Here is a 13,281-nt window from a genome sequence, read left to right as displayed (position 1 = left end):
ATCAAGAACAGCTTCTTTAATAGACTCATAAAAAGTATCAAATAAATTACAAAATCAGAATCACTCTCAAAATTACCCCGAGATATTTCTGCCAATCTTGTCCTAAGAAACGTCAATTCCACTTCATCAAATCTAAAAGGGCTCTTAATAGACTGACCCGTCCCTTCGTCCTTAGTCCCGTCCTTTGTCAGTTTATCAAAACAGTATCTAGACTAAACAAGATAATGATCAGGAGTGTCACTCACTAAAACATAATTTTGGATCAAGGTAGCCGTACAGAAAATATTGTCAATCAGAGATGATGTAATATCTGTTATGGAAGATGGGATACATACAAAAGGTAGAGATACATACCTGCAGCAAACATGGACAAAAGAAAATCCAAAAATAGGGAAGGACCTTATATCCATTAAATTTATATTAAAATCTCCCATAATAATTAGCTCAGTAAACTGTTTGAGGATGGTATCCAGTGGATCATTAGGGATGCGTAGAAACAGAGAAATAGAACCACAAGGAGATCGATAAATAAAACCAACAATTAAATCCTTACCTCTACGTTTAATATCGATGAACTTTAACTCAAAGACGCCTTATATATATATGGATAAATCTATTCTAAGAGAATATGGGAGATTATTAGAATTACACATGGCAAGACCACCCTTAGCTATCTTTTTGTTGATTCAGCCGCTCCATCTTACCACCTTGCAAATTCAAAAGCATATTATTGTTAGGATCTAAGAAAGTCTTATATAAACCAACAACATCAGGTAGCCCATCAGAAACGATTTGTTTTAGATGGTCAATTGAAGAATAAAGACTCTGATTATTCAACTAGAGCACTGAAAAATATCCATCCCGTTTGGCAGCTTTGCTTATATTAGAAAAATATTTACTCGTTGCTTAGATGTCCTCCAGTCTTTTTGATCATTTAAAAAGGGCAATAAAAATTTTAATTTTTGTTCCAACGACTTACTTGACTTACTTACTTAAGTCTCCTCCCGGGCTTTGCTCGGCGTAGAGAGTGACGTCTGCCTCCTCCATCCACTTCGGTCCATGGCGAATATTTGCTCTTCACCCTGTCTGATGTTTGCTATCATCAAGAACTTGGACAGACTGTCGGACCAACGTTTCTTCGGTCAGCCGTGAGGTCGCTTCCAACCGGCTTTGATAGGGTCAAAGTCGTAGATCATCTTTGTGGGTAGATATGGTGGCATTCGAAGCAGGTGCATTAACCATCGTAAGGTTTGCTCGGCTGCTTAAGTCGAAAACCGGAACTCCTTTGTGAGCTGCAAAAGCTTCTCATTGCTGACAAAGTCAGACCATCGTAGGCCCCGGATCCTTCTCGGGCTCTTCGCATGAAATTCATCGATTTTCTTGAGGGTTGCAGCTGATGCTTACCATATCTCATCTCCATAAAGCATCACAGAGCCGACAAGAGGCTTGAAGATCCGCAGTTTCGTTGTACGACTGATTTACGATTTTTTGCCAGAGGTGATGATTCAGTCTGCCCATGACAGAAGACACTTTGGATAATCTCGCTTGCAGCTTGAGGAGAGGCGAGCCATTTGAAGAAACTATGGAACCCAGGTAGGTGAAGTCTTGAACAACCTCGATACCAGTTGTGCTGTCGAGGCTAACTGAAGAGTTAGCAGTAGGAAAAGACTGAAGAGTTAGCAGTAGGAAAAGACGCCATGAAGTCCGCCAGAATGGCCAAGTCATCGGCCAAATCAAGATCTGTGATGGCACGATCTCCGAATTTGAGCCCAAAGATGAAACGTGAATTTGTTTTTGTTATAATATAATCTATTATGACATTGAAGAGCTCTGGCGCCACTGCACACCCTTGGTGCACCCCTGTCGTGATTTGAAAGAACGGGCTGTGCCGACCATTTACTCGTACACAGCTCTCCGTCCCATGGTGCAGAACCTTGAGAAGTCTGCAATGTTTCTCAGGTAGGCAAATAAACTCTAGAATCCACCAAAGAGCCTCTCGATCAATTGAGTCAAATACAGTACGGAAGTCAGTGAAGGCAATAAATGCTTTATGTCGGAACTCTTTGGTCTTCTCTGGTTTTTGTCAAATCGTGAAAATCTACTCGATGGTTCAACGGTCCGATATAAAACCAGATTTCTCCGGTCGCTAGATTTTTTAAATGATATTTTAGCATCAATCCAGCAGGACAATTAAAAACAGTTTGCCTGGGACTGACGGTAGGGTGATTTCCCAGTAGTTGGAGCAGTCACTTCTTGAGCCTTTCTGCTTCCATAAGGGGATGATAACACCCTTCCACCACTCCTCAGGAATTATCTCTGTTTGTCAGACTGTAGAGAACAGGGTGTGGTCCATTGCAGGACCTCCATAGTTTAGCAGCTCTGAGCTTAAGCCGCTGATACCAGCAGCTTTATTATTCTTGACCTTCTTTCGGCATATCTGATTTCTGAGGAGCTGAAAGCTTCGTCTAGAGGAGCAACTGTTTCAGATCTTTGACTGCATTGTTGGCTGGGACTATCATGAGGAGGCAGAGACGGGCTAGTATTGCTGAGGAGTGAAGAGAAGTGGTCCTTCAACCGCTCAAGACAAGAACCTTCATCAGAAAGAAGTGCCCCATTGCTAGACAGGACGGGGCCCAATGATGGAGTTTTATCTTTCGTGAGGTCTTGGAGATGCCTAAATAGGCTGCCCATGTCTTTTTTTTGCAGCTAGTTCAATTTCATTGGCTTTCCTTGCAACAAACTGGGGTCTATCCCGGTGAATGAGTCTGTTCTGCACTCCATTGAGCCTTTGATATATGGTCATACCCCCAAGAAGTCTTGCCTCCCGTCTTTGCTCTATGAATCGCAGTGTTTCATTAGTTAGCCACGATTTCAAACGATCCCTTTCCAATCTTTTAGGACCATTGATCAGTATGATCATCCCTGGGGAGACCGAACAAAAAAAAACAATAAATAAACGCGCATCCGTGATCTTTCTTCTGACAAAAATACAACATTCACGATTGTGCTAATGGGAGCTTGAAACCTCTACAGTAGGGTTCTCTCACGTGCTAAATTTGATTTTTCAATTTTTGTTAAGATTTCTTGACTTTTCAAGGGTATTTCCACCCTTTTTTTTTAAATCAGGCAATTTTTCTCAGGCTTGTAGCTTTTGATAGTTAGAACTAAACATAATAAATCTTGTGTATTTGAAATCAGCATAAAACGTCAATTTTTGATATATCAGAGTTCTGTCGTTTAGAGTTTCGGTTATTAATCGGTTGCCACGCATTGTTTGAAACAGTGACTTTCGCCAAAAAAAAAAAATTTGTTTTTTTTCATGGTCTTGATTCGCTGAAACAACTTCTGCATAGGTTTAAAAAATTGTGGTGCTACATTTTTTAAATTTTCAATTTTTAAATAATGCTGGGGAAAAGGAAAATAGTCTTTCTAAAACATTTTGTATTACTTTTAAAATAATTTTTTTCTTCTAAGATACGGTTGTGTCTGACTTCAAAAATGGTTCGCAACAAGATTCTTTGAAAACTTAGCATAAGACCAAATCGAGATTGTATCAAACCCGTAAAAACCTATCAAGATTGAAGCAAGAGCCAGAAGTTTGATTTTACAGTATATATTTATAAATAAAATGAGTAAAATAAAAGAAAGAGACCAATTTTGAATCCAAGTAAAATTATTTATCTCGCAAGACATAGCATTGGATATCCCAGCAATGATCAAGTTTCGTATCTTAGTGACACAAATTGTTTTTGCTCAATATAAGGGATTGCTAAAACAAGAGATAATAAGATAAGATGCTAAGATAAGAAAAGATAAGAGGTACAGGTAAGAGAAGACGCAGTAAATTGAAAGAATTAAAGTAAGAACATTTTTAAGAGATTTTTAAACATTTTAAAGGACTTTCGTTCTCTCCGTTCTCTGCTAACTTAGGTGTATGAAAATGATGTCAACAAGTTAAAAGAAATTTGAGGAAGAGCTAAGGACGTATCGAATATTTTTTTGGGTGGATTGGAGGAGTATATAAAAACTTTTTTTTTCATTGGGGGGGGGGGGGGTAACATTAAAAAAAACATCAAAAATTGGCTTATAAATGTTTTTTGTTGCTATTTTACAAATTTCTATAACAATATAAAGGAAATTTACCAAACGTCAGAAATCCTTTTAAAGATTAATGCTCTTGGGCTACATCATAAGCAAAATTGACGTTCATTTATTGCTAAAAATATATAATATGATAATTTGGACAGATCCAAGATCATGGTAGGTTACAAATGTATTTCTGTCATTTTTTTGTGATATGTCAAAATATAACTCCAGGAACTCCATTCAAGACTCCAGAAATTTGTTTGTGTAGATGGGTTCTTGAAACAATTTCTCAGTTTTTTTTGTTTTTTTTAACTGACTTCTTTGTCAGTCGACAAAACTACTTTTTTTGTCTTCTTAAAAAAATGTGCTACTCAACCACATTTTACTGTATATGCTCGTAGTAGAAGCTTAAGCATTTCCAATTTAAATACTTGATTTAATAATTTTGATGACGTGCATTAAAGGAGAAAACTTTCTTTGACATTTGAAAAATGATATAGATTCCCCAGAAAATATTTGGGATATACACAGAGGATCTTTGGGCATGTGCCTCCTTTGCATTCATAACCCAAATTTGAACAATTTTCCAACAGTAGCCTTAATAATATTAAGAGATTTGTTCAATGAAAATTATAAGGAATTAAATAGTTATGGTTTGAATTGGACAATTAGGATTAAAACAAAGACACAGTGTTGGATTGTTTCATCTCATGAGAGGAAATTAAATATAAAAAAACAAGTTTTTTTAAACGGAAAAAAAGGAGCGGCATTAAAACTTAAAACGAACAGAAATTACTTCGTATAAGAAAGGGGCTGCTTCCTCATCAACGCCCCGCTCTTTACGCTAAACTTTGACTCTTTCTCTTTACTCTACCTTTTTAAACAGTAAAAAACTTTAGCGTAAAGAGCGGGGCGTTGATGAGGAGGCAGCCCCTTTCATATACGAAGTAATTTCTGTTCGTTTTAAGTTTCAATGCCGCTCCTTACTTTCCGTTAAAACAAACTTGTTTTTTTATTTAATTTCTGTACGTCTTTGAATCAATGAATGTTTTGATTATGGCTCTCCGCAGATGAATAATTAAAACGAAATTTGCATATTTATTGTTTGGCTAAATGGCTTTATCATAGTTTTGATAGAATGATTTTGAGAAAAAAGGAGTGGGGGAGGAGGCCAAGTTGCCTTCCAATTTTTTGGTTACTCAAAAAGGCAACTAGAACTTTTAATTTTTTACGAATGTTTTTATTAGTAAAAGATATACGTAACTTACAAAATAGCTTACGTAACGAACTTCTGTATTCTCATGTATTTATTACGTATACGAGGGGGTTCACCCCCTCGTCAGTACCTCACTCTTTACTCTAAATTTAAAATTTTGTCCTAATTTCTTGAGAATGACCCCTGAATCACAAAAGCCGTCGAATAATTAGTTCAAATTGCTAAAAATACTTTAGCGTAAAGAGCGGGGTATTAGGAGGAGGTAAGCCCATCATATGCGCAATAATTTCTGTTCGTTTTAAGTTTTAATGCTTCTCCTTACTTTCAGTTGAAAAAACTTTTCATATTTATTTTTTCATTGTTTTTTTTAAATAATGCTAGAAAATCCTGCGCTACCTTCATGAAAATTTTCTTCCCCCATGACAAATTCCTCCAAGGTTCCACCAACATATCCCCCTCTCTCCCCCCCCCCTCCAACCTAAAAATTCTCCTGAAAACGTCTGTACACTTCCAAATAACCATTACTATACGTAAGCACTGGTCAAAGTTTGTAACTTGTAGCCCCTCCCACTGGGACTTTGGGGGAGTAAGTCGTCCCCAAAGACATAGTTATAAGGTTTTTCAACTACTGTAAATAAAATAGCTATCTCAGAATTTTGATCCGGTGACTTTGGAAAAATAATTAGCGTGGGATGGGGCCTAGGTGCCCTCCAATTTTTTTGGTCACTTAAAAAGGGCACTAGAACTTTTCATTTCCGTTAGAATGATCCCGTTCGCAAGATTATAGAACCACTGGGTCGATACGGTCACCTCTGGGGAAAAAACAAAACAAAAAAAAAAACAACAAAAAACAAACAAACAAATAAACACACATCCGTGATCTGCCTTCTGGCAAAAAAAAATTCCACATTTTTGTAGATAGGAGCTTGAAACTCTTACATTGGGGTTCTCTGATACGCTGAATCTGATGGCGTGATTTTCGTTAAGAATCTATGACTTTTAAGGGGTTGTTTCCCCATATTTTCTAAAACAAGGCAAATTTTCTCAGGCTCGTAACTTTCAATGGGTAAGATAAAATTTGATGAAACTTGTATATTTAAAATTAACATTAAAATACAATTCTTTTGATGTAGTTATTAGTATTAAAATTCTATTTTTTGGTTTTGGTTACTATTGAGCCGGGTCTCTCCTTACTACAGTTCGTTACCACGAACTGTTTGATACATACCTAAGAAGAGCTTGATAGCTAGAAAACCAGATTTGTGGTATTAGATTTGTATTTATCTGTATTTAATTACTTGCTTCAAGTTCTAAGGATTATGGGCGGTAAACAACATTCATTTATCTATCAGACATGTGTAAATTTGTGTAAACTGTCTCTTTTCATAGATGCGTAAATCTCTTATGGTTAAGTCACATACTTTTTTTAATTACAGGATTGAATCACCTATCATATTTTGGTCCTGCCATGTGACTAAAATTCAATTTTTTACTGCAAAAGTAAGACTCGGTACTTTATACGGAATAGTTAACAGATCCAGCTAAAATCTATTGATTTGTCTTTCCTCCTACCACCATTTTCATTCATCATGTAACTGGTTACGGACACATTCCGACTTTTTAGTTATTTCGTGCCTAGACCACTCAAGTGAAAGTATTTTTTGATCATTTTTTACTAGTACTTTACTAGTACTACATTGTATGTAAAAATTATATAAATAGAGTGATTTCTTTATTATTTTTTTAGTTTCTGGACACTTATTGTCCTATTTTCTACTATTTTGGTAAATCGAATAATATTACAATTGATATAACTAGAGATAGTTGAAATCTTAGTTTCAGTTTAAACATATCTCGGCAAGGAGGATACCAAAGTTTACCGTATTGGAGTTTATATGGGTTTCATTTCTGTTTTGTTACACTCACGTACCTAAGCCCCTACTCTAACCTGAATGACTTGCGTGGTAGTCAGATTAACGTTTAAGTTATACCAAGCCATGGTGTTAACTTTAGATACGAATTCCATTTCTAGACTTTGCCAGGTAGTCTTAGGCTATAAGTGTAAGCCTATAAAAATAGCCTATTGCTATTTTCTTTTGGATATCTTCCAATCTTATTCTTACACTGGTATGATCATCCAATACAGGAGCCAGTGGTGAATTTTAGAGGTGAAACACAGAAATCAAGTGAAATTACATTTTACTCCAGAATTTTACAGTCTCAACGGTAATACCACACCTACTGTCCAGAAGTGGTGGCAGCGACTAACACCACTACACCATGTAGATAACTTCGAAGACCACACTGTCTTTCCATGACGAAAGTATAGCAGTTTTAATTGACTGCTGATAATGAACACTGTATATGTGTTCGAAATATCCCATTAAAAATTTTTTATATCTGTTCACTGTCAATAAAAAAGTCTCATTCCTATTTTCAACTGTTATACTTTTCACTACACCAACAAAAAGAAACTTGCGAATTACACTATCTGAAACTACCTCTTTGGATAATTGAACCCCAGTAAAACATACTCACTGAACTTACTATTGCACTAATCTCTGTGCTATGATTATGCCCTATACTGAAGTCTTTTTACATCGTACAAATTGCTCTGCTCATACTTGGCATTTAAAATTGATAAGAAAGAGCAATTAAAGCTAGATGATTTTTCTTTTGCCTGATATGTCTTCCTTTTCTTCATATCTATTTTAGCTTCGCTAGCGTTGTTTATGAACTTGCTTTGTTGTTTGTTCGTGATTCGTAACTCAAGATTAGAGTTACTTTTGAGATTGATGTGGAATAAAAAATCGTATTGTTAAACGTGAGTGCTGCGCATTATTTTTTTTTCAAACATAATATCTTTTAGCTGGATGCTAGAAATGAAACGGGGGGGGGGTAAAAAGACTGAAACTTGACTTAAATGTTTGAATGTTTTAAATGTTTTGACGTAAAGGTTTTTTTTTTACTTAAATGTTTCTGAAAATTTCTTGTGTAAGCAATATAAATTGCCGAGTTGCAATCCTTCCACAATTGATACTATTGGCTGCTCAATTTGTATCAGTCTAGACTTACATCAATTTTTGTGTAGCAATCAATGTAACATCCAAAATAGGCAAAATGAGTAAAAAAAAACTTACATTATTTTTCCGTAATTTATATTTTAAACGTGTTTTGTCTAGTTTTGTTTTGTGTCTTTGCCTTCCGTTTTGTTGTTTTACGTTTTTACCTAATTATGGTGTGTTATTTTTAAAATAAAATCTCTGATTCTGTAAGACTCTTGAGTTTGACGTATTACCAAATGGTACCGTAAAAACTTGAAACTTATTTAACAGAATATACATCGAAAACAGTGGTAAACCACCAATTACTTCTCTAGAAATTCCCTTTGAATAATTTAAAAAAAAGCAAAGTATTGCTTTTACCTAAATTTTGACTATATATTTATAACCAACATAATGGTTTATGTTCTTAACAAAACTATAAAGGAAATATAACAACCCAGAACTGACGGAGAACAAAACCAAAGCAATTTTTTTGCCATAGGTTACCCGATCGAAAAAACTTGATTAGGGTATTAGGCTGTTAAAAATGAAAAATGAAATTCTTATTACGTTGACTCTGTAGTGTCCTAAACAAAAAACAGAGATAGAATGTGTTCCTTATTATGATTAGATTATCCGTCTCTTCATAAACTACAATAGATAATTCAACATATTCCCTAAAACATTCAACAAACACTGACATAAAGCGTACCTAATGTTGTTTCCAAAAAAAATCTCACTTTGTTTTAACTTTGGTTTTGTTTCATTTTATCTTCTTGTTTCATTTTTACCCTTCCCAATAGAAAGGGAATATCATAATAGAAAGAATAGAAATAGACATTTCTTCCTTGTTTCTCACCGTATACAGATTTCTGAACTAATGGGTGTAATTAATATGACAAGATAAAGTTTAAATTTATCTATTTACTTTAATTTGTTTACATTTTTTTATATACTGCGTCAGTTACATGGTATGTGCTACAATGGTAAAGTACAATAGTTGTGAAGCTAAACTCTTAGAATTCTAATACAATTTTTTTTTAAGGTTTCTTGCTTGCTTGGGGTCCCTATGCTATCATGTCCTCTTTGGTACTTGTTGGTGCAAAAGAATCATTGGCCATTGAAGCTACAATAGTGCCCTTGCTCATGGCAAAAACCTCAGTCCTATATGATCCTATATTATATGCTGCTTTCAATACTCAGGTATAGTTGATCTCGATTAAACAGGCCTACAGATAATGCTGAAGTTTTAGTTTAGAAGTTTGAAGTTTAGTGAAGTTTAGCTAAGAAATTAATTCTTATTTTATCAACACCATAGCTATCATGGAGTGACTTAACTGCTTTGTACCAGGATCATGATACCATTTTTTCCCCTTTCTTCGAAGCCACGTTGTCTGGTATAGTACGCTCGTGAGTTAAGACTTTCATCCTAACAGAATGCAAATCACATAGCTTGGTTTAGAAGAAATATTATAGAACTCTTTTTTGGCTTTTGTCACTTCACTGAAAAGCTGTACTTCGGTTTGTAACTTTTTGTTTTATTTCCGATCAGCGGTTTGTCACTTGGTAACAAGTGACAATAGGGAGCTTTGCTCTGCTATGGAGATTGTGAAACTGAGAAGAAAAGCTTTTGAGTGTTAGGAAAATTTCCAGTAATTTTCAAGAACAAATAAACGGAACTTTGCCACACTTGTTGAAAATCTGCGGCAAGCTTAGGAATCCGAGAAGTACACCAGGTGGCAGAAACTAGGTAATACCTCAATTTGACCAACATTGCTTTTTTTGGCAGCCTTGGAATTTTTGGTCCTGGCCATGGAACAGAATCCCTAGCACGTAATTACATTGATCAGTCTGCACGAGTCAATTATAACTAAGGCTACATAATAACTACTTGATCTATTAAGTCTCTTCCTTATTTATTAAATTCAGAAAACTTATCACCTGAGTTGTCTATACGTTTTAGTTTGTAGCCCGTATCGGTGGGTGGTGGCGAAAAAATTACTTTATTTTCTGTTTCGACCCTTACTTTGCGGTGAGAAAAGTCCCGTAATATTATTTGTTAATTCCCACATTTTGTTATTTCAACATGATATCCATGTATGAATATGTCCATGTCCATGTCCAACATGTTCCCTCCTCGTATGATGTTTTTTATATCTAACTTTAATTTAAAGTGTAAATGTACCATGAAACTTCAGATACTTAACTATATTCCTGTACCAATCTTATTCACCGAATATAAAATTTTGCCGAGACTCCTTAATACAATTAACCAGATCATCCCCCAATACTTTGGTCGCTCCAATAATTTTTTTTACCTCTAATTTTAATTTTTTGAATACTTTAACATAAATGAAACCCAAGATACCTACCCTTGCTTCCGGAAAAAACTTTAATCGTATAATATTAAACTTCTATTCTGTTTTGAATCCATTTTTTAAATTTGAGCATACATAGCTACTCAAGACTTTGCTTCCTCCTTTGGTTTTTTAACCTTTGTTTTACTCTTAATAATACTAAAATATACCATGAAAGTTAAGAAAGGGGTCCAACTTTCCGTCCAAAACAATATTCGCTTAAATATGAAATCCAAATTTTTCTTTTTGCTCTGTTTTCTTAACAATTAAAAGCGTTTTATCCTTCCCAATAGCCTTTAAAACAGCTAAGTAGCCCATCTATCTCCTCATTACTTTAATCACCTAATATCAGTTTTATCATCGGTAATGTTTAACTTCAAATACTAGTGAAAGTAAATGATATTAATAAGAAAACCAACAGAGGGTAACTTGAAGCACCCAAATTCCAAGGCAGCTACCTCCATGTCACATGTCATCAAAGCAGCTTCATTTTCCTTAATGATAAATATCAAACATGAAAATCCAAGGAAGACACTCAACAAGCACCAACGAAACACACCACACACATTATCAAATATTATTCACTTTAACCTCTGGGGTATATAATATTTTGATCAATCGTAAATTTTGAATTTTAACATTTTTCACTTTTTACACTTCTAACACTTTTAATTTTCATATTTTGAGAACACAAAGCCTTCTCATTTTCAAGAAACCTACCTTTGGTCAAAATTTCTCAATTTTTTTATTTAATTTTGACAATTTGATGACACTACCTTCACCATTTCTAGAATCTCAACATTTTTTTTAATTTCACGATTCTTTGATTTAGTCTCCCAGTTTGAAAGATCTAACCCTTCACATTACAAACATATTAAATATTCACATTTTAAAATTTCTCACTGATTTAATTTTTGTATTTTGACCAAATGAAGTCTTCAAGCTCTCAAGAAACTCAAACCAAATTTCAAAAATCTTAACAAACTTAAAATATTCAAACTTTTAACACTTTTAATTTTCATATTTGTCAGCGCAATACCTTCAAAGCTTCAACAATTTCGCCTTAATTCAGAATTGCACAGTTCTGCAACTGAATTTTCAAGATTAGACTGTAAAAATCCTTTAGGTTTAAAAAATCTTAACAAAATACATATTTCTCCTAATTGAAAAGCTCAAAGCTTTCAAATTTAAGAATCATTACAGAACAAACCGGAAATTCATGTGGTGAAAAGTCAGGCTCTAATTGCATGCAATAAAGTATTGTTTTATTCCGGATTTTCAAATTCTACAACTAAGAGCAATTTAAGAGCTCAATGCCTTCAAATTTGAGAATAATAAAATATTTCACACCACAAGTATTTAACATTTTTAATTAGATTTATTGATAACACAAACCGTTAACACTTCCAAAATTTACACATATCAAAAATTTTAACTTTTATATTTAGACAACACAATGCCTTCACCATTACATTTTTGCTCAATTAGTTATAATTTTCCGTTTTTTAGTTCGCTAAATCTTTGTTTTTTAATTTCTAGTGGCTCTTATTTATTGTTTCAGTTTTTTCATTTCATGTTGATTTTTCGGTTTTGTTCATTGAATTTTCATTGTTCAATTTATGTTCCCTTAACTTTCGTTTTTATTCACTTAATTTTAGTTTTCTCAATTTTGGTTCTCTTAACTTTCGCCTTTCAATTTTTGTCCTTAAGGTTTAGAATGCATTGTTTAGCTGGGTAAATTTTCAAATTTTCATTTGTTGTTCATTAATTTATGTTTTGTGATTTCTTGTCCATTTAAATTTCCTTTTTAGAGCTGTCATATTTTTTTAATGTCTTTTTCACTCTACTTTTGCCTTTTTAATTGTTATTCTCTTAACTTTTTTTTATTTTTGTTCATATAATTTCTGTTTCATTCAATTTTTCTAAATACAAATCTAAAATGCATGTTTCTCGGTGGATAAATTTTACCATTTCATTTTGGTCGCATAATTTTCATTCTGTCATTTTGTTTTCACTTAGTGTTCAGATTTCTCATTTTTGTTCGCTTAGTCTTAAAAACTGGTTAAGTTAGGTTTACATTATTTAAAATTATGCTGCTGAACTTATCTTTACATTCATCCTTATTTTTTCCCCTGTATTCAAACGTATTGTTTTTAAACTGATCACTAATGTTATTCCATGAATACCACATTGCACATTTATTTAAAGCTATTTCATAATCAGAGTATCGATCTAACGCGATCGGATTACTTTTAAATTCAGTTCAATTTCACTTCTGTTACTACAATATTCTTTGTTTTCTACTCTATTCTTGCCGATACGAATACCTCTTCCTTTTACTCAGGGTTTTTGCTCATTTCTAATTAAAAAAAACAATTTTTCTTGCAACCACAAAGTGTACAAATACCTCTAATCATTGGCACATCATTTCCATTTGAAACTGCCTGAGTTGAAGACTCAGTTTTAGTAACCTGATCACAAAACATAATATAAATCTCCATTGAGTATAGATTTAAATCACTAAACAAATTTAAATTATTAAACATATTAATAAACACTAAAAGATTTCCACGTTCTC

At 33.9% G+C, this 13,281-nt stretch overlaps 1 protein-coding gene across 1 annotated transcript in view; it reads left to right on the top strand.

Annotated features, from left to right (window-relative positions):
- Positions 1-13,281, top strand: part of LOC136032643 (green-sensitive opsin-2-like) — a gene marked incomplete at its 5' end in the record, with an annotated part of 37,524 nt that overhangs the window by 12,021 nt on the left and 12,222 nt on the right. The window contains 1 exon segment of the mRNA XM_065712918.1: positions 9,392-9,549. Coding sequence (XP_065568990.1) covers positions 9,392-9,549 — 158 coding nt within the window.

The sequence above is a fragment of the Artemia franciscana genome, chromosome 11 (assembly GCF_032884065.1).
Source record: "Artemia franciscana chromosome 11, ASM3288406v1, whole genome shotgun sequence".
In the NCBI taxonomy this organism is placed as follows: Eukaryota; Metazoa; Arthropoda; class Branchiopoda; order Anostraca; family Artemiidae; genus Artemia; species Artemia franciscana.
This window is presented reverse-complemented; position numbering and strand designations above follow the sequence as displayed.